A 22,119-nucleotide genomic window follows, 5' to 3' on the forward strand; every position below is an offset into this window, starting at 1 on the left:
TGATGTGCCAAGGTACAAAGAAGGTATTAGAGAGAGATTTATAACTTACATTTTCAAAGCTTAGAGCAGAGGTTATTGAATGTTTTCATTAACAGGATGAAGTAAAAATTAACTGATTAAATTATTGAGTGTTCTTCTCCAGCCATTTAGTTTCAAGTTTATATTTTGAAGATAACATGTTATATATTGTACAAGTAGCAAGGAGATTGGTATATTATTTGTGATTTAGTTGGTCTGAAAAAAAATGCCATGCCAGTCTTTGTGCACTAAACAAGAATGAGAATAGATTCAAGGAACATATCTTTAAATTATACCAGATCTATGTAAGAACATTTAGGCCACGTCTACACTATCTGCTAGATCGGCGGGTAGTGATAGATCCCCGATGGCTCTGCTGTCAACTCTGGAACTCCACCAGGGCGAGAGGCAGAAGTGGAGCCGACGGGGGAGCGGCGGCCATCGATCCTGCGCTGCGAGGACGTGAAGTAAATGATTCTAAGTCCATCTAAGATACGTCGACTTCAGCTACACTATTCTCGTAGCTGAAGCTGCATATCTTAGATCGATCCCCCCCCCAGTGTAGACGATGAAGTTCCAACCGAAATTAATTTGATCTCCTGCGATCATCAGTAATATTTACATGAACATGTGTAAGTTGGGATGGGTTTTGTCTTAGAGCCGTGGTGGCTATAGAGATCAACCAACCATGTTTCAAAATGAAACCTTCAAGGCTGATGTGAATGGTGATTTTGATGTGAATAGGATATACAATAAATCACCTTACTGAGTTTGCCATCTCAGTTTGACCATCATGTACTTACCCCAAGATGTTTGAACTGAATGAACTCTAGTTTGGTCTCTTGCAGCAGAGAAAATGAGAGAGAAAATGAACGTATCATTACTGAGCCTCTTTCACTGATATTGAAGTATATGACAGATATTTCTTCAATTATTCCTTTTTTTGGGTTGGGAAGATGGCTAGCTTTTATGATGAATAGACTGAGCTCTAAAATGGCAACATTCTGAGATTTCCCTATATGCCCTGACTATTCTATTTCTGTTGTTCAAACACTGGTTCTGCTTTGCACATGGAGCTCTCGGTGGAATGGAAGCCATCTTCTTTCTTGAATTTCACCAGTGAGAGAAACACTTAAAATTTATACAGAAAAGAAACTAAAGTAGACATAGTAGACTGTTTGGGAGCCATATTGGGGCCTTGTGTTTTAAGAAATAAGTAATAACAGCCAAATAAAAATATTGTATGAAGTATTATGAGGAAAAAGGAAAAAGATATGGAAGTTTATAAATGTCTGGTTACATTGGTATGCCTGCTTAGGCTTGCTTTAAACTCATTAGGTGAAATCTCGTTCTATTGAAGTCAATGGCAAAACTTCCTTTGACATCAGGAGGGTCAGAATATCACCTAGCTATGTATTATATGGGGCTATCATGGGGTCCACTTACCAGTAGGGCGCCTTCTCCTGGTTGCTCTGGGGATTAGATTTTTGCAGTTCTGACACCCCCTTCTGCGGGTTCCACTCTCTGTGTTCTCTCTCTTCCTCTGTGATCGGGGTGTTCCTTTGTGACTCAGCCCTCCAGCTAGGTCACTATAGTCCTCCCCTTATGGTATCCAAGTCCCTCTATACAAATGGCGGTCTACCCCTCACTACCCTGACTGTGCCACTCCTGCAGAACTACTCTGGGTTCCAGTCTAATAACCCTATCTCTAGCTACTGTGGCCTGCTCACTCCCAGACCATGCTGCTCTTCCCCTGGACTCCTTCCTACATCTTAGCTCTACCTTTTGGTGCCTCCAACCTGGGTTTAACAGCCCAAACTCCCTCCTCCCAGGGAGTAACTGCAGGCTACTTGGCACTGTAGCCCCAAACACACCTCCCTTTTCCTGGGGAATGACTGCAGACTACTTCCCGTGCAGCCCCTTTCTGATGCCAACTTCCTATCTTCATACCAGCTCTGCCCATTCCTTCTCAGCTGGGGCTCCACCTCCAATCAGTTTTTCCATTCCTGGCTCTCCCTCAGGTGCAGCCTTTCAAGTTAATTGACCTGCTGCTCATCTGCATGAACTCTTTCAAGGCTGGTATGGGGTGGGCACCCCATCACAGGTGCTAAGGACTGTTGGTGCAGCAAGGTGGGGAACATCAGGGAGCCAGTTACAGTGCCCTGATTTTCTGACTCAGTCCTGGTGGAGGTTCAAGAAGCCAGTTTGGCAACTCTCTCCTCACTCCTCCTGTCCATTAAGTTGGAGGCTGTAGGGATGGTGGCATAGGAACTGACCACTCTGACTCTGAGCCCATAGGGGATACCCTACACCAACATGGGAATGGTCTGTGGTTTCTGCTTCCTGTATGCTGTCTGAGCAGTGCAAAGGGAGCAGAACAAGGCAGATCCCAGGTACTTTAGGAACTCAAGTTTCAGAGTAGCAGCCGTGTTAGTCTGTATCCACAAACAGAAAAGGAGTACTTGTGGCACCTTAGAGACTAACCAATTTATTTGAGCATAAGCTTTCATGAGCTACAGCTCACTTCATCGGAATGCATTCCAGGAAAATGTCTTGCAAAACCCTCCAGAATTTTTCTACTGATATTAGAGTTCTGGTTTGGGCATTAGGACGTTCAGAATATTATGTGAGGCCACATTTGTTCTCTGTCTAGTCATACAAATTTAAACAGCTTCTTACCCTTTAGAATGATGTCAGAATGATATTGGTTTGATAACTTATAGAAATGATTTGGTGCATGAGTATAAAGAAGAGATGGGTGAGGGTAAGTGGAATAAAGGGAGTAAATTGCAGATATCTGCTGATCTGTTTGGTAATCCCAATTTTCAAAGAAAAAAACTGGAGATCTATGATCCTGATTCATGAAAGCAATTGAGCATGTAGTAAGTTCGTTCCTATTTGGGACAGCACTTGAACTTTAAGCGTCTGCTCAAGTCCCATTTATACTGCTTACTGAATAGGTAGTTATTTCATATTTCTTATGAAATTAATATTTTAATTCTGTTTATTCAGTATATACCCCAGGTCTTATTTACCATACACCAAACCCTGAATACAGAGTTATTAATATCCTCATGGCTTTTCTTTAGTGCTGACCATCATAGTGTTTGTGATTCACAGGTATTAATGAATTAATCTTCACAACTCGTCTGTGAGCTATTTTTGTATTTCACAGATTGGGAATTGAGGCACAGAGAGATTAAGGTCAAATAGTCAAAAATGAATATATGGAAGCTCTGATTTTCAGAGGCTTTTACAACTTCAACCATATTTGTCTAACCCTTTGCCAGCAAGATCACAAGGTTACTGAAAAGATGTGCCAATAGGTGATGTTATGGAAAATTAGACTGCAATAGACTATAATATACTGTTCAAGACCACAAGACACCTGATTGGAATATCTTTGGTCCTGCTTTGAGCAGGGGGTTGGACTAGATGACCTCCTAAGATCTCTTCCAACCCTGACCTTCTGTGATTCTATGATCTTTGAATGTCTGTTCTGACCGCGGGATATGTGTTGTGCGTATATGCTAATGAGAAGAGGAGGAGCTACAGTAACCTATGAAAAATGGGGGACCCGATATTCATAGAGTGTGAAGTACAGATAAGGAAAAGAGGGTTGACACCTTCATGAATATGCAGAAAGTATTAGGTGTATTCAGAACTACAATATAAAAGAGGGTTTCCTGGTTGGGTAAAAGTGGGAAGACTACCCTACGAGAAACTCCAGCAGGAATCATCCCTCTAGCAATGATCATCTATTGAGATGTGAGTATTACTACAGTTATAATTATTGCATTGTTTTTTGTAGGCTTTCTGTATGCATGGATAATTGTAACTTTACTTATTGCTAGGGCTGTCAAGCAATTAAAATATTAATCGTGATTAATCGCACAGTTAATAATAGAATACCATTTATTTAAATATTTTTGATGTTTTTCTACATTTTCTAATATATCGATTTCAATTACAACACAGAATACAAAGTCTACAGTGCTCACTTTACATTTATTTTTATTACAAATATTTGCACTGTTAAAAACAAAATAAATTGTATTTCTCAGTTCACCTAATACAAATTCTATAGTGCAATCTCTTTATTATGAAAATTGAATTTACAAATGTAGAATTATGTACAAAAAATATCTGCATTAAAAAATAAAACAATCTAAAATTTTAGAGCCTACAAGTCCAATCAGTCCTACTTCTTATTCAGCCAATTGCTCAGACAAACAAGTTTGGTTACAATTTGCAGGAGATAATGCTGCCCGCTTCTTGTTTACAATGTCACCTGAAAGTGAGAACAGGCATTCACATGGCACTGTTGTAGCCGGCTTTGCAAGATATTGATGTGCCAGATACGCTAAAGATTCATATGTCCCTTCATGCTTCAACCACCATTCCAGAGGACATGCGTCCATGCTGATGATGGGTTCTGCTCGATAACGACCCACAGCGGTGTGGACTGATGAACATTCATTTTCATCATCTGAGTCAGATGCCACCAGCAGAAGGTTGATTTTTCTTTTGGTAGTTCAGGTTCTGTAATTTCCGCATCAAAGTGTTGCTCTTCGAAGACTTCTGAAAGCATGCTCCACACCTCGTCCCTCTGAGATTTTGGATGGCACTTCAGATTCTTAAGCCTTGGGTTGAGTGCTGTAGCTATTTTTAGAAATCTCACATTGGTACCTTCTTTGCATTTTGTCAAATCTGCTGTGAAAGTGTTCTTAAAAAGAACATGTGCTGGGTCATCATCCAAGAGTGCTATAACATGAAATATATGGCAGAATGCAGGTAAAACAGATCAGAAGACATACAATTCTCCCCGCAAGGAGTTCAGTCACAAATTTAATTAATGCATTATTTTTGTAATGAGCATCATCAGCATGGAAGCATGTCCTCTGGAATGGTGGCCAAAGCATGAAGGGGCATATGAATGTTTAGCATATCTGGCACGTAACTACCTGGCAACACCAACTACAAAAGGGCCATGTGAATGCCTGTTCTCACTTTCAGGTGACATTGTAAACAAGAAGCAGGCAGCATTATCTCCTGCAAATGTAATCAAATTTGTTTGTCTGAGCAATTGGCTGAACAAGAAGTAGGACTGAGTGGACTTGTAGGCTCTAAAGCAGGGGTGGGCAAACTATGGCCCACGGGCCACATCTGGCCCGCGGGAACATCCTGCCCGGCTCCTGAGCTCCTGGCCGGGGAGGTGAGTCCCCAGCCCCTCCCTCGCTGTCCCTCCTCTCCTGTGGTTGTGCCGCCGCACGGGTAGCGTGGCTTGTGCCTGCCCACCTCCAAGTCTTTCAAATAAGCCTGTCCTGCTGCTCTGAGCGGCCTGGTAAGGGTAAGGGGACAGGCAGAAAGTCCCAGGGGGCAGTCAGGGGACAGGGGGCGGTTGGATGGGGCGGAGGTTTGGTGAGGGTGGTCAGGAGACAGGGAGCAGGGAGGGTTGGATGGGGGTGGGATCCTGGGGGGCAGTTAGGGACGGGGGGTTCTGGAAGGGGGTGGTCAGGGGACAAGGAGTGGGGGAGGGATGGATGGGTTGGAGGTCCCAGGGGGCCTGTCAGGGGGCGGGGGTGTGGATAGGAGTTGGGATAGTCAGGGGACAGGGAGCAGCAGGGGTTGGATAGGGTGTGGGGTCCTGTGGAGGCAGTCAGGGGACAAGGAGAAGGGGGGTTGGATGGGTCAGGAGTTCTGAAGGGGGCAGTCAGGGGTGAGAAGTGGGAGGGGGCGGATAGGGGGCGGGGCCAGACAGTTTGGGGAGGCACAGCCTTCCCTACCCAGCCCTCAATACTGTTTCGCAACCCTGATGTGGTCCTCGGGCCAAAAAGTTTGCCCACCCCTGCTCTAAAGTTTTAGAGTGTTTTGTTTTTGAGTGCAGTTATGTAAAAAAAAAAATTCGACATTTGTAAGTTACACTTTTACGATCGAGATTGCACTACAGTACTTGTATGAGGTGAATTGAAAAATACTATTTCTTTTGTTTATCAGTTTTACAGTGAAATATTTGTAATAAAATAATATAAAGTGAGCACAGTACACTTTGTATTCTGTGTTGTAATATAAATCAATATATTTGAAAATGTAGAAAAACCCCAAATATATTTAATAAATTTCAATTGGTATTCTATTGTTTAACAGTGTGATTAATCATGATTAATTTTTTTGAGTTAACTGCGTGAGTTAACTGCCATTAATCAACAACCTTACCTATTGCTTTAATAAAACTTGTAGTATAGATAAGACTCTTTGTTTTTGTAATTGTGTCTGTGATCATTATCCTTGGACTTTGTGTGTTTCTAGCATTACAGTAGAGAAAGAATGTTTTGGGGGTAGCGGCAGGCCAAGGCCAGGCCCACAGGGGGCGTGTCACTGAGCCACGCCCTGCCCTCAGCTCTGCTCTGGCCCCACTCCCACCCATGGCCCCGGCCCCGCATGTGGCCCCATCCTGAGCGTTGGTGCAGCTCCATACCTGCCAGGGGCACAGCTGCTGGCCCTCACTGCAGCCTGGCTGCAATTCCACTCTCGGCCCCGCCCCCAGCCTTGGCCCTTGGCTGTGGCTTCGGTCTCACCCCCAGTCTTGGCCCCAGGCCATGGCTATGGCCCTGCTCCCAGACTCACCCACAACTCCGTCCCCAGTCTCGACCTCCTTACTCCTGTCCATGCTCCCACCCACCCCCAAGCTGCGGCCCTCCTCCCAACCCTGGTTCTGCAGGGGAGGGGGTGGGGGCACGGTGCGGACAGGGATAAGGGAGGGGGGTAGAGGCATGCAACCCTCAAAAGTTTGGGGACCACTGCATTAGAGTCTCCAAATTTCAGAAAAGCACCAGAGGCAATTTCACTCTGTTGAGCTGTAGCAACCAGAACCGAACCCATGGTGGTGTGATACAACCTCACTAAATGTACCTTAAATAAAATAAAAGGCTAGAGTATCTTAGTTAATGGGAGTGATCTCTTTTAAATTCAGGGTGGGACACATATTATAGAGTTAGGTTGAAGAGACTGAGACCAATATGTGGGAGATGTTGCCTGTTCAAGCTCCAAAGAGGTCAGAACTTGATTTAATTAGCTCCTTTCCAGAAAACAAACTTCACTCTTGATGGTATAATATTAGTACTTATTAGGGAACTGGATGTCTCACATTAGTGCTAATGAGATACATAGCCTATTACCTGTAGACCAGCAGTCTGAATCTAGCCCAATTCAACATTGATTAAAAATTGTTCCAATCTAATAGATCTTTGGTGATCTCAATAATGGTAGGTCTCAGTCCCAGCTCCCAAATCAAAATCTCACCACCACAGTTTGCACTCATTGGCAGATTCAGCAGATGCTGAGAACTTCATGGGCCATGGAGACTGAACTACACCCCCCTGTGATCATTGGAGGAAGTCCCTCCAACTCTAAAAGTTCAGGGTTGAGGCAGATTGACCAAGTGTGTGTTGGAGGATTGGCTTCTGCAGCCTTGTTGGATAAACCAGGTCTTTATTCATTAGAACTGCATGAGCAGTAAATCCACACAATTTTTTTAAAGCTGGCATTTATGGTTGCTTGCAAATTAATTGCAGATATGCAAATTGGTTCATGGCATAATTTGCCACACATGGCACAAAACCTCTATTTGTATCAAAGAGATACAGAGACTGAAAAGAAATCCAATGAGTTCAGAGGAAATAAAACTGCCTTTGACAGACACCAAGTCATAAGGAAAGATAGCGATGTTTTGCTGTTTTATATAAATCGTTGGCATATTCTATATACCTAAGCTGCCATGTCTCAATATAAATGACATCAGTGTCTGTTTTTACACGTATGTGCTTTTCAATAGATGACATATCCCAGAATTTAAACTATTAAAGGAAGTATTATTGGAAGGTTTGTATTCTGCGTGCATATTTGAGAACTGAATTCTGCCCTTGGGGAACTGACAATGCTACTAGTCAAAGGAGAAGCTATTAAAAAAATTGAAGATCCTAACATGAGCAATCAAGAGATGTTTTTGTTTTGTTTTTTCCTCTCATTTTCAAAGGGTTGAAAAAGAGCTGATACTGAGGTAGTGATAATGGCACAACACACTGGAAAGAGAGGATTTGAGACAGAGCAAGTAAACTTAGCTCTGTGCTCTCTAGCTATTTCTGCAGTCTCGCTTGTGGCTATGGTAATAACAGGGTTTTTTGTTAATATTGTTATTACTGTTTTCATTGTTGTTACAGGCAGTGAGCTAGCTTTTGCTAGTTTTGCATATATTTAAAATATCTCTAGCGTGCCCTGAAATAGTTTTTCCACAAGACATCTAATTGGCATTATTTTTAAGTTCAGCACTCTGTAATCTGTCTAGGTTTTTGTCTGAACGCTTCCCAAGTATTTACGGACTTATCTTCACAATGTCCCTATTAGGTAGGTTATGACCATCAAGGGGTGAAATTGAGTATACCACTAGCAAGCTGGGAATTTCCCCTTTTCATTGGAACAAAGTTCCCAGTTTCAGACCTGTTGAGCCATAAGATCTTGAACCCAAAACTTCATCATTTGTCTAAGACTGATTATGTTCCATTTTATGCCTTAGGCAAGTGTAATTTTGCAGTTAGATATCCCATTTGTGGGCTGGTTCTTTTTGTGATAAAATCTGGTGTCTGTTTGTAGATACTCAGAGATCTGCAATGTTAGAAATAATCCAGGCAAATATGCATGTTGGGTAGGGTGCCCAAAGATATATGTGACAAATGCACTTTGACAGGGCTCTCAGCATCACATGTGGGGTGTGTGCGTGTGTGCAGGTATTATTTATTATCTGGGGCCCATAACTGCTACATGTCTCACAAACAGAATTAGGCAAAAAGTCAATCAAGGGCCCTGATCCTTCATTCAGATCCACTTGTGCAAATCTTTGTGGCATCTCATTGGCTTCAACAGGGCTCCCGTAAGCTCACAGGTCCAGCAGCACAGGCCCCAAACCTATAATCAGATCTAAGTAGACAAGACAGAAAATATGGGGAAGCAATATGCATTAAAGCAGGGGTTCCCAAACTTGGTTCATGGCTTGTTCGGGGTAAGCCCCTGGCGGGCCGGGAGATGCTTTGTATACCTGAGCGTCAGCAGGTACGGCTGCTTGCAGCTCCCAGTGGCCGCGGTTTGCCGTTCCCGGCCAATGGGAGCTGCGGGAAGTGGTGGCCTGGCCCACACTGCTTCCGTCAGCCCCCATTGGCCGGGAACAGCGAACCACGGCCACTGGGAGCTCCGAGCGGCTGTACCTGCTGCTGCTCAGGTAAACAAAGCATCTCGCGGCCCGCCAGGGGCTTACCCTGAACAAGCCGCGAACCAAGTTTGGGAACTCCTGCATTAAAAGAAATGGAGTACTTGTGGCACCTTAGAGACTAACCAATTTATTTGAGCATGAGCTTTCGTGAGCTACAGCGAGCCACAAGTACTCCTTTTCTTTTTGCAAATACAGACTAACACGGCTGTTCCTCTGAATCCTGCATTAAAGCAAACTGCAGTTGTGCCCATTTTAAGCATACCACATACTTGTCCTATTTTTTAAAAATAGAAATCTCCTTCCTTTATCTATGGGTCCTGCTGGCCCGCCCTCCCATGTTAAATAAGCCCTCCTTCCACACTTCTCACCAAACCCTATAGATTAGATCTCTGTGAATAAACAAACAACCAGTCAGATGGTGCCCATTTTATTCCAAATGTCCAGAGATGGAAACATGGCTCTTGGTGCAGGGACAAGAGCCCTTATTACAGGTCCTGCCCTGAAGCCTGTGTGAACTCCCCTGCTTTTTTCTCCTTCCCATGAAAGGGATCATGATGGGAAACTGTGCTGTTGGGTCTGCTTGGGCAGGGAGCAGTGATCCTCATGACTGCTTGTGTCCACAGAGTCTCTGGTAGCTCCTGGTGCATAATGCAGGTGTGTAGAAATTAGGTGATCCCAAATAAGTGTTGTTAAAACCTTTATACCACTCCTTTCTGTAATCTGTTGAGTGTACGTCTCACATTATACAAAACTTGTTTAAGGAATGTTTTTCGTAGAGAGCCTTAACATTTTTGGAGGCTATTTCTTAAATTCATTCCACTTGTAAAGCTATGTGACTTAGTTACCTTGCAACCTACAATCCCGGACTCGGAACCATAAAAACCTCCAAAAAAGATCTATAATAACTTTTCTGCCATTACAAATGTGACAGCTTTAAGATCTAACATCTATCTTGTGAGCCTCCAAGATCTAGAAGTAAGTATCTCCCCTTTTGAATAGTATAAATTTCCAGTTTCTAGATTACTAGGCCCACTGGTGAACAGACTTTAAAGTCATGCCATTTTTATGTATAGAAAAGCAGTCACTGGTGTGGGACTGATTCTTTCCAAACGGATGCTGCTAAAATGCTTATGCCATACTACATCAAGGTGTAGGTAGCTATTGCCCTTATCACAGTGGAATGTAGGTATTATATTTCTGTCTGAAATATACATTACTGTGTGTATGTGTTTTTATATACAATATGTATGTATATCAATACACATAAGAATATATATAATATTAAAATATTGCACCTACAAACTATTCTGACAGATACATTGGGAGTGTTTAGATAGATTTATTATTGCACTTGAATATAAATACTTGACTGTAAAATATCAGGGCATTGTAGGAAAGATTTAATGAATGAAGGGATCAAACAAATGCGAGAGGAGAGTGGCGGAGATATTCTCGCTACATTGATAAAATTGCAGTTAGAGAAGTCTGGAATTGAAATATCCAGCCAGTACTCACTCTCACCTCTTGATGAATGCCAAGCAACAATGTCCTTCTGGCAGATCAGGTGCTAGGAGCCCAGAGTTATCACCTGAAAACAACTTGTGGTTTTGAATGACCATTAGCTCATTAGCATTACTGCTAGGGGAAGCCAGAGGGAAAATAGGACCATTGGAAGGAAAAGGAGATAAAGGAAAGTAACAAAGGGAAAATGAAAATACTTGCATCCTAGGGTGCTGTGGATTGTTTCTTTGGTTACCGCTCTCCATCATTTCGATAGGCCAGACCATCCATCATCAGGATATGTGGAGTTGAGGTGTGTGGGGAGGGTGTAAGAAACTGGGCATGGGACTTCCATAGTTATTGTGAAGAGTCTAGTCCTAATGCTGGTGTAAGACTAGTGCCAGTAATGCTGCCTACCCAAAGGAAGCACTGGCCAATGAAACCAGAATTCTCTAGGTGATCTTCCTACAGAATAACCTCTCCTCAGCCTCACCTCTCTGACCAGTGTCTTAAAGTCACAACCTGGTCCTGTGTGTTATGGGAACTATGTGAGCAGCATGCATAGAAGTAGATTCTCTGATTCATATAGAGTTTTAAGTTAATTAGCAAATGAGTGTTGGTTTTGCAGTTGTCACTGAGTGCATGATCCAGAAACTTGTATTCATGTGAATCATTCTTGAATATGCAAGTCATCCCATTGACTTGAGTGAAACAACTTAGACGAGTAAAGGCTGCAAGAATACAAGCCCTTTGCCAGTAGTTGGCAGATATTGGAAAAGTATTCCACCGGTGGTTAGCTTGGGAAGGGAGATTAAAGTAATCCATATCCCACAGACTACACATTTGAAACGTCTACTCTTTCCCAAACTCACTCTCTATCAGCTGTCATTGGGGAAAGCAAAGTAAAGCAGCATGTCATTCAGAGTCTCTACCATAGAATCATAGAATATAAGGGTTGGAAGGGACCCCAGAAGGTCATCTAGTCCAACCCCCTGCTTGAAGCAGGACCAATTCCCAGTTAAATCATCCCAGCCAGGGCTTTGCCAGGGCTTTGTCAAGCCTGACAAAGTGACATACCAGTGACATACCTGTGAATTAGAGTAGGATCTTCCTCCCCAATCCTCAGAGTTGATCACTCCAGGATCTTGTCTCCCGTTAGTGGCCCGGTGCCCCCATTGGCAGATCTGTATGTATGCTATTAAGCTGTAAAATGTGTTAATAACACCCTACTACTTTTTGATCCTAAAAGAGACTGGCAGACTCTGACTGGAATACTTAAAAGTGCCGTTGTCCTGTTGGAGGAGATGGAAGCATATAGGGGCTGATTTCTTTAGAGATAGGACTCCTGCATTTCAATATCTGCCAAACCAGCCAACTAATTCTTCTTCTGCACCAGCATCCCAGTGGGAGAATTGTCTTCTCAAACATTTAGAATTACTTTTCTCTCTTTCAACATCATAGATACAATGCTGCCTGTCTCAGAGACAGAGGCAAACTTAAATAGCTGTAGATATATAAAGGAACAAAAGTATATGAACCTTTTGAAGCATGGAAACCACTTTAAATAATTTAGAAATCTTCCTTATCATTCCACTGTTTTCCTTGTCAGTTTAGATGTGCAGATTCAGTTACTCAATTCTCTAGATAAAGGTTAGGTGAATGCAACGTACTGTAATTTTGTGCTTATTGGTAGTTGGTAACTCATAGTCTCATCCTTTCTTTGTTTGAAAGTAACCCAACATTTTCGAACCCTTTAAGATCTCCTTGAGTTACCAAGAGTCCCTAACATAAAGTTTGTGTGTTTTCTTAATGTATTTCTTATTATGGTAGATTGCTGTCTGCAAAGGACTTTATAAATATATGTCACACATTTTGCAATTTCAGGCTGTCATAAATATAAAGGGAAGGGTAAACCCCTTTGAAATCCCTCCTGGCCAGGGGAAAGCTCCTCTCACCTGTAAAGGGTTAAGAAGCTAAAGGTAACCTCGCTGGCACCTGACCAAAATGACCAATGAGGAGACAAGATACTTTCAAAAGCTGGGAGGAGGGAGAGAAACAAAGGGTCTGGGTCTGTCTGTATGCTGCTCTTGCCAGGGACAGAACAGGAATGGAGTCTTAGAACTTTTAGTAAGTAATCTAGCTAGGTATGTGTTAGATTATGATTTCTTTAAATGGCTGAGAAAAGAATTGTGCTGAATAGAATAACTATTTCTGTCTGTGTATCTTTTTTGTAACTTAAGGTTTTGCCTAGAGGGGTTCTCTATGTTTTGGAATCTAATTACCCTGTAAGATACCTACCATCCTGATTTTACAGGGGGGATTTCTTTATTTCTATTTACGTCTATTTTTTATTAAAAGTCTTCTTGTAAAAAACTGAATGCTTTTTCATTGTTCTCAGATCCAAGGGTTTGGGTCTGTGGTCACCTATGCAAATTGGTGAGGCTTTTTATCCAACATTTCCCAGGAAAGGGGGGGTGCAAGTGTTGGGAGGATTGTTCATTGTTCTTAAGATCCAAGGGTCTGGGTCTGTAGTCACCTAGGCCAATTGGTGAGGCTTTTTACCCAACCTTGTCCAGGAAGTGGGGTGCAAGGTTTTGGGAAGTATTTTGGGGGGAAGGACGCGTCCAAACAGCTCTTCCCCAGTAACCAGTATTAGTTTGGTGGTGGTAGCGGCCAGTCCAAGGATAACGGGTGTAATATTTTGTACCTTGGGGAAGTTTTGACCTAAGCTGGTAAAGATAAGCTTAGGATGTTTTTCATGCAGGTCCCCACATCTGTACCCTAGAGTTCAGAGTGGGGGAGGAACCTTGACACAGGCAGATCCCTCAGTTCCCACAAATCACTTAGGTAGAAGATGCACTATAATACTTAAAACTAGTGCTCTGCCTTTTAGTGAACCAAATGAACTTGCCGTTGAAAAACATTTGCAAGTATCTGGCATTTACGTGGTGGTCTAGAGACAACAACCCCCTTATTACTTACTATATATTGTATTGGTTTTCATGGAAAAGAGAAGTAGTTTTTAAAAAAAATAAAAATCAGAATGCTTGGATTGGAGTGGAGAGGAAAAGCCGTTACTGTCTGATGCTGTTTTTTTTTCTTTGCATTGGCTCTCAAATTACGGGGTTGATTTGATGAAAAATTGCAAGAGGCTGCTCATTTCTGACTGACCCTGCTGCCTAACAAGATAGACCCTCAACATAATTGGGTTGATACTGATTTGATTGCACCAAAAATTGTGTTTTAAAATAAAAGTCTGATTTTAAACCTGCTGAACTTGTCCTTAGGTTTCTCCTTTTGTGTCTGGGTATGGCAGGCTCACTCCATGCTAGGTGACTCAATCTTGTGCACTACAAATCAGAAGCACAATTCAGTGGACTAAGGTTGAAGTTTGAGCTTTGTTTTGCATTAGTCAGCTTTTGTACATCTGTTTAAAGGAAAAATACCATTCTGCCAATATCTAGGTCCTCGTAATCCCCTGTGCCCTTAACCAGTATGACAGTGGAACTACTAGTTCCACTGATAGTACAATCCCCTTGCCTACCACAAAGACACAAATTGGTGGATAATTTTAATGACATAAACTTTGGAGTGTGTGTGTGGAGAGTTTGCTTGGGTCATAGCAGTGAAGTCAGTCTCCTCCACCCCTTCACTGTACTACATGATGAAAAGGTGACCAGAGTGTGTGTTGGGCCAGATCGGGAAGCCAAAACTTGTGCAGTGCCAGCAACATAGACCCAAAATGTGTGGGGAAGGGCAGGACCAGAAAATCTGTGAGATGTGCTAATTTGGCAGCACTTCAAAGCAGCTTCTTGGCTGCTCCCATGGAACACAGACACTACATTAAAGGTGCTTCCCATAAGCTGCTGTGCTCTTGCTCAGCGGCTCATGTGAGTGCAGTGGATTGCAATTTGCAACCACCTATATGAGGTGAAAATATGATCAGAGACCCTGCTGCTCAGGCTCCAGATATCCTATTCCCAAAAGTTCTCAGTTACCTGGCAGATCCCCCCCTTGTGTGGATAACAAATGCGTTGTATCAGAGAATGTTACAGCCAATTTTGTATGGGGGTGAGGATAGTTTATGCCTGGAGAGTTGATTGCAGTTATAAACACACAAAACACTTATATTAGCCACCACTGCTCCTTATCTGAGGCCTCGTGTACTAAATTTCAGCACAGCAGCAATTTTGATGCTGATTGCAACGTACATAAAGCTTCCACCAATCCTGCAAATAAGTTTCAATTGCTTGTTTTTTAGCACAAGTACAGTAAGTATCACCAGGTGTGATAGACTCCTCTCTTTTATAAGAGAGTAAATTTACATGGCTGAAAAAGAGAGTTTACAGTGGATAAAACACTGACATACTATACCCCCTTAACTACAGTGGTTCCAAGCATGCACTGCTATAACATATAATTACATTGCATTGTGTAAGTGGAACACCAACTATGGTTGCGAGACGCATGTCTTTCATCTTTTGATGTATAATGACACTCAAAATATTCTCTAGTACTCAGCTGATAAACAGCTTCAAGAATTGGGGTCTATAGAGTTGCTTGTTTGATTTTAAATTTGTAAGATTGGCACATGATCTCTTTTGAATACACTGTTCTGATGCGATCCATTTATCTAATGTAATTAACAGTACATGCTGAATGTACAATTAAGCTTGAAACTGTCAATGTCAGGCTGTTAAAAAAGGGTTGATAAAAATGAGAAGAGGAACTGCTGTTTTGTAATAAGCATCTGTGTTGCTTTTAAATCAAGAAGAAAAAAATCTGGATTTCAATATATTGCTGTCTTCGTTGCCAGTATAATTCAATAAATATGTTAATTAGCTGATCTAAACAGCAAATGGAGTTGAGACTTTTTTGTGTCATTTATTTTTGTCAATTCTGTTTTTCAGAGGATTTCCTCTTTTGTTTACATTGGACTTTGAGCTTGCTTCTAGTAACAGAAAATGTTATTAAACTGTAATACAGAGGCAACTTTTTGTCTTTTTTTTTTTTAAAAAGGGTTTTTATATATTTTTGTGTATGTTATACTGGCCTTCAAGAAATATCAAATTGGCAAAGAACAAATTTCTGTCTCTACCACTATCCCCTCTCCTACTGTAGGAGATTCTTCATAGGAAAGCTTGTAAAAATCTTACAAAAACAAAAAAAATACAGTAACAAGCAAAGTACAGTATACCTGAGAATTTCAGAGGGGAGAGTTCTTCCTGACCATATCTATATTTGTATGAAACTTGATTTATAGCTCTTGTGTTTTTAATACTAATTAAGATAACTGCATATGCTATCTGAATCAATTTCTTTCTTAAAAGCAATTTGCCTCAATACTTGGTTTTTTTAAGTGTATTCTTGTTTTTTCTACTAGGGGCTGTACTATTTTCTAACTGGTAAAGGCATAACTCAAATTTTAAAATATCCCCAAACACTGCAGCATAGGAAAAAAACATAAAAATAATGCTAGCAACATTAATAATTATCAAGATCATGGTTCTAGATATGAGAAATCTTAGCTATGGTAAGTGCTTGGTATGATGAGATACCTACTTGTGGGTGTGCAGAATTGGCAAACTGCTTTATCTGTTTTGACTTTGCCTCAGATGCAGTATTCTGAAAATGATTGAGTGGTGATTAGCATGCTATTGCTGAGTGAATAGGTCCAAACTCCTCTATTGTGAAGCATAATATACTTTCCAGTGCATCTGCTTTATTAGCTTTTTATTTTTGCATTTGTTGTCTGGTGACATACTTCTCCTGTTTCTCCAGGCCTCCTCCGTCTTTCTCCTTCCTTATTCTTTCTAATGATTCTTCTAAATTATAGGGGTGAGTTGATGAAATATAATATAATCACCACACTACGTATTATTTTTCCTTGTGCACTGCTAATTGCTGCTACTCAATTTATTTATTATTGAAACATATTTGTAATTAATTTTCTGGAAACAAAAAATTTCATAATAGAGAAGCAGGTAAACAGAATGTACATTATTTGCAGAATTAATGTGTTTCACTAGAAGTTACAATTGATAAGTGTAGCTGTAGGTTTACAAAGTGCATTGCATCTGGCAGTTGGAAGTTTTGAAGAGAGGCCACCAGACTGTCAGTTGACAGCTGTAATGTTTTAGTTCCTGCAGTCTGTGTGTAGTGTTTCTTTGGACCCAAATGCTGCACTATCCATTACACCTCGCTTAATTTTTGTCAGTGATACCAATTAGTTTTGAATGGAAGTATTTCTTAAATCCTTTAAATATCTTCTCTTGTTAGTATCCATTATTATAAGTACTATATGTTTAAGTATATTAGAACAAATTCTGATCTCAGTTACCCTGGTATAACGTAGGCTTCCATGGTCTGTCTGTATGCAAATTTGACACATGAATGTACACAGTATAAATCATTATTTAATATGTATCTGTAACATATGTCAAAATATTTCTGTTATCAATAGAAAAAATGAAAACAGAACAAATTCTGACAAGCTCTTATTTATTCATATTTTGGGTTATCTCATTGATTTCTGAGTGGATTTCAGTTTTTCTCTTTGGTTCCAGATTAATGAATTTTTTGCAAGGATATATTAAATCGCAAGACTATGTAACATAATTTAGTAATCAGGAAAAATTATCTTTTTTGTTGAAAAGTTTGGTATAACACATCAGAAATGTAGGTTTAAAGACCTAGCTTTATAAGTTTTCACTTTAATTTGAAACCCTCCAATATGCTTATCTCATATGCCCTACATAGATTTTGATGCCTGCCAATGATGCCAAGATACATTCACCAGGATGTATCCTAATGTGAATCCATTTCTCGAAATGGATGTGCTCTAACTAAGAGGAGGATCTGTGTTATACATGTGGAAACTCAAGTCCATATTTCCCCATAAGAATCCATAACTACTTATTTTTCTACATTTGTTTGAAGGAATTGTCATCATGTCCTGTATTGCACTGAGTCTCCAATGCTGAAACCAATGACTCCTGTTAAGTCACGAAGAAACATTTGATACATAAGTGTAGAGCATCCAGTGATTCAGTTATAGCAGATACTCCTTTCTTGGAAGTGGTTTAAAAACTAACTGTTAGGAATTGCCTGTACTATAGCTCACACCCACTCATTTTTCTTTAGCAGGAGAGCAGGGGAGTTTTTCTAAGAATAAAAAAAGTCTGAAATTATTTGTATGCACTAAAATAACTGTACGTAAGTATATCCTGCCTAATGATGTGACATTAACAGTATTCTTAGTCAGTTGGAATAGAAATGCCTTCAACCTTTTAGGAAAAGCAAGAACAAATTACAGCCAAATTTTCATTTCACAAGTCATCTTCATCCAGGATAAGCCAAGGTCAATTTGTCATCCTATTTCCATAATGTTATTCTGTGATGTACTTGGATTATTATTAGAGCTGTGCTCTCTTTCATATTAGTTTTATAAATGGCTATGTTAATGTCTTTTTGCAGACAAAACCACCCTTTGTTAATATCCCAATGGATTTCTTAAGGATTAAAATATACATTTTAAGCAGCTATTGGTTCTGTTTTTTCTCCTATTGATGATTAGTCCTTGTCACCTAACTTAAAGTGGCATTGTTCCAGTTTAGCTGGAACTGAAGCAATTTGTGAGATGATGTGTTGAAAGATTGGCTTGACTGTCAGAAAAAAAACGATAGTTAAAAGTAGCAAATTCTAAAAATATTTGTAAAATTTAGTAATATCCCAGAATAATGCTGCCTCTAAAGAAATAGCCAGCAAATAGCCTTTTGTTAAGAGATGAAATTATAAAATGGCATGTGTTCAGTAGATGAGAGCAATTTCCTTTGTTTTTTATTACGGTGTTAATGGTGGGAAAGTGCTGTTTGCAGATCAACTGTAAGTACAGCTGTTGCCCTTAAAATCTTGCCAGTTTTGTCATGGATAATTAGATGTTTATTTCAGAATTTGTAGTAGTCCCTGTATATTAATCTAAGGCAAAAATGGTAGACCATAGCACATCTCCAGGCTTGATAATAAAGGTTACTATTTGTTTATAACAAAAGGTGATGAAATTACTGTAACCCAGTTTTAAACCAGCAACATTGGTTAATGCTGAGGCAGTCTGCGCTGAGGAAAAAGGGTTAGAGTATAATAATATATATAGGCTAATATATATAGTCTACACTTGGAACTGAGGTTGTGATGCGCAGCTCAAGTAGATGTACTTGTGCTCGTTATCATCAAGTTAGCATGCTAAAAATAGTACTGTAGCTGTGGTAGCATGGGCAGTGGGGAGTGGTGGCATGGCTCGGTGCCCTGAGTACAAACTCGCCCGGACCCTGTGGGTATGTACTCTGGGCAGCTAGTCCATGCCATTTCTTGCCACTGCCAATGTCATTGTAGCTACACTACTATTTTTAGCATGCTAACTTGTGAGAGCCAGCACGAGTATGGCTACTTGAACTGGAAATCACCCTCCCTCCCGCAAACTCCAAATGTAGATGTAGCCGTAGGCACTCGCCATGACTATCCTAAGGAAGGTCTGGTGCTGGTGCTGCAGTCAGATTCTGCCAGCAAGCCTTGCCATATGGGCAAGGTGATAAAGCTCCTCTCATACTGGATGGGGGTCTGATACCTGTAACCTGGTCAGTCCTTTCATCATTTTCCTGCCTGAGTCAGGGTACGGCTGAGTTCTGCTCCGGTCTTTGTCACCCTGGGGAAGGGTTAGTAATAATATTTTACGCTTATCTAGCCTGTATTGTCTGAGGATCTCAGTGTTTTAGTGCTTTACAAACATTTATGCTTCCCAGTTATCCCACACAGAGATCACATAGCAGGTCAATGGCAGACCCTGGATTAAAATCACCTGATGCCCAGTTCTGTACCTAATCCTCTTAACCCCACTGCTGGGGCTGGTTTACACATGCTGCAAAATCTGTGGTGACAGGGACTTCAGGCTGAGAAGGGCCCCCCAAGAAGGTAGAGTTATGCAAGTAGAAATTTTGTGTAGGCAGCTTCTGGCTTCTTTCTGGAAGGAACGAGCAGGCTATGGATGCTATCTCTGTAACAGACTGGAAAAGGAAAGGCGAAACAGAGCAGGTCAGGTTCCCTTTCAGAATAGACTAGAACACCAACATTTTTCACAGGGCAGGATTGAGGAGTAATGAGCATAGCAGACAGAGAGGTGCTGCCCCTTTCAAAGGAAAGAAGAGGGAGGATGAATAGTACAGGGCTCAAGTGGGGAGGAGTTACTAAGAGGCTGTGTATACCTACGCAATGGAAACAGGAAAGGAGTCCAGCAAAGATGCTGGGGGGAGGAGGGCAAAATTGACCATCTTGGGGTAGGGAAGAAACATTTAGGAGGTAGACAGTGGGACAAATTGATAGGTTGTGTTTTCTGGTGGCCAGAATTGAGTTGTTGTTTGTTGTTTATTGTTTTAAGGGGCAGAACTATTTTTGGGTAGAATTGATTTATAGTGGGAGAATGAAATTTATTTGGGAGGATCAGGACTGGCTCTCGTCACCAGCAAAGCAAGCACGTGCTTGGGATGGCACATTTCCAGGGGCAGCATTCTGGCCACCCTTTCTTTTTCGGAGCAGTTGCGCTCTCGGAGCTGCGCCACTTAGACGGGGTGAGGGCGCCGTGCCCCCGGCTGCAGCGGGAAGGGGAAGCCCCGGCCCCGGGATGCTGAGCTGCCAGGGCCCAGCCGCTACCTGGGGAGGGGAGGGCGAGTCCTGCCAGGGAGCCGGGGCTGCGCCGCCTCATATGCATATTGGCTGCTGCGCTGCCTTGTGCCACCCCTTATATCGGGGCTTCTCTGCGCGGCCAGGTGGGGGAGGGGGTAAAGCCCCTGCAGGTGCTGGGAGAAGGTGACATCACTCCCTCCGCTTCCAGCGCCGCCTGCGAGCCCCAGCCCCACCTGAGCTTGGGGCGGAAAATTTTTTGCTTGGGGCGGCAAAAAACCTTGAGCCAGCCTTGGGGAGGATGGGAGGAAAGGAACTGATTTATTTGGTGGGAGCGGGACTGATTTATTTGAGGGGTGGGTGGAAGTGAAAATGTCCCAGTGGAATTAAATATATATATATATATATCTGGGGGATGGGAAACCTGGCATTTTTTACTGAGACTTACAAATACATGTCTGGGCCTTTCAAGCCTTGTTCTTCCTCAAGACCATGTAAGGAGTGAGCAAGCAAGTTGTGCGTCACGAACAGTGAAGAATCAAAAAATGCCAGCAGGTTGGGCAAACATTTCTGGATTTATTAGTTAATTTTTTGCCCAATAAGCTGTCATTTTTCAGTTTTAGTGTGTTAAAAATTGAAAAAATTCTGATTTTCATTTTTTCAATGAAAACTTGAAAAATATAATTGACAGCTGACCCTTCCCACAGAAATTTGATTCAACAAATTTGTCTTTCTCCCTTTGAAAGACTTTTTGAAGGCAAAATTTCAACTAGCTCTAATTAGTCAGTTTCTATCATTGAAAAATTAAAAACGTCCATGAGCTATAAACCAGAATCTTAAAAAATAACGCTGCTGCTTAAACCACTGCACATGGTTGTTGTTTTGTTGTTATGGTAGGTCCCTAGAAGACTATGGACCTGGACCCAGTTATGTTGGGGTTGGTATGAACACAGAACAAAAAGATAGTCCCTGCCCTAAAGAACTTACAGTCTAAGTAATAATATTACTTACAGATGATTAAATTGTGATTATGGTACATTTTAAAAAGGTTTTAAAAGCCAGAGCTTCAGTATCTATTGCCCAGGTTTTAAATAAGGTGTGTGTTTGTTTGTTTGTGTCATTCAAGGCCATATATACAAACAGCTTTGTGGAGTGTTTAGTTATTTGGTTTTAGAGTGTAAATCCTGATGTTCGGGACACTGGACTGAAATTCTGTACACAATAAAGGAAACTAAGTATGGGTATATACAGCACTGTCTTGTACTCTGCATCTGTAACTATGCACCCAAACAGAATGCAAATGGTGAAGTCGTTTTGCTGATAGCTGCACAGCACGCTCTTTTCCTTGGGAGTTGGAAATAGATGTAATAGATGCAAGCCTTGTGTACAAGTTAATATTTTTATGAACTGGGCTCTTATAACAAAAATTAGTGTTTAGTTGGACCTGCTTTTCCCTGAGAATTGCTTTCCAAGTGCCCATATTTAATTCTGGGTTTGTGATTTCTGTTTGATCAGGGTGTCAGGTCTGCACCTGTTGTGCTGGAACTTGAACCAGGGAAGTGGGTTTAGTATCAGCATGACTGCCTTTCTCTTTTTGTCCTTTTCTTTCTTTTACCAAATGTCATAATTTACAATAAGGAATTAGTAAAAGTGAACCTTCCCTCAGG

The 22,119-nt window shown here is 41.3% G+C and overlaps 1 protein-coding gene across 6 annotated transcripts in view; it reads left to right on the forward strand.

Moving 5' to 3' along the window:
- The window catches only part of PTPRN2 (protein tyrosine phosphatase receptor type N2), a 1,070,187-nt gene that overhangs the window by 275,282 nt on the left and 772,786 nt on the right, over positions 1-22,119 (forward strand). For 3 of the 6 annotated variants that reach the window (XM_048837619.2, XM_048837620.2, XM_048837615.2), the window contains exon 3: positions 16,562-16,618. The exons of the other annotated variants lie outside the window; for them this stretch is intronic. In XM_048837619.2, the coding sequence (XP_048693576.1) occupies positions 16,562-16,618 (57 nt within the window). The remainder of the gene's footprint in view (positions 1-16,561; positions 16,619-22,119) is intronic. 6 annotated transcript variants of the gene reach the window in all.

This window comes from Caretta caretta, chromosome 2 (assembly GCF_965140235.1).
Source record: "Caretta caretta isolate rCarCar2 chromosome 2, rCarCar1.hap1, whole genome shotgun sequence".
Taxonomy (NCBI): Eukaryota; Metazoa; Chordata; order Testudines; family Cheloniidae; genus Caretta; species Caretta caretta.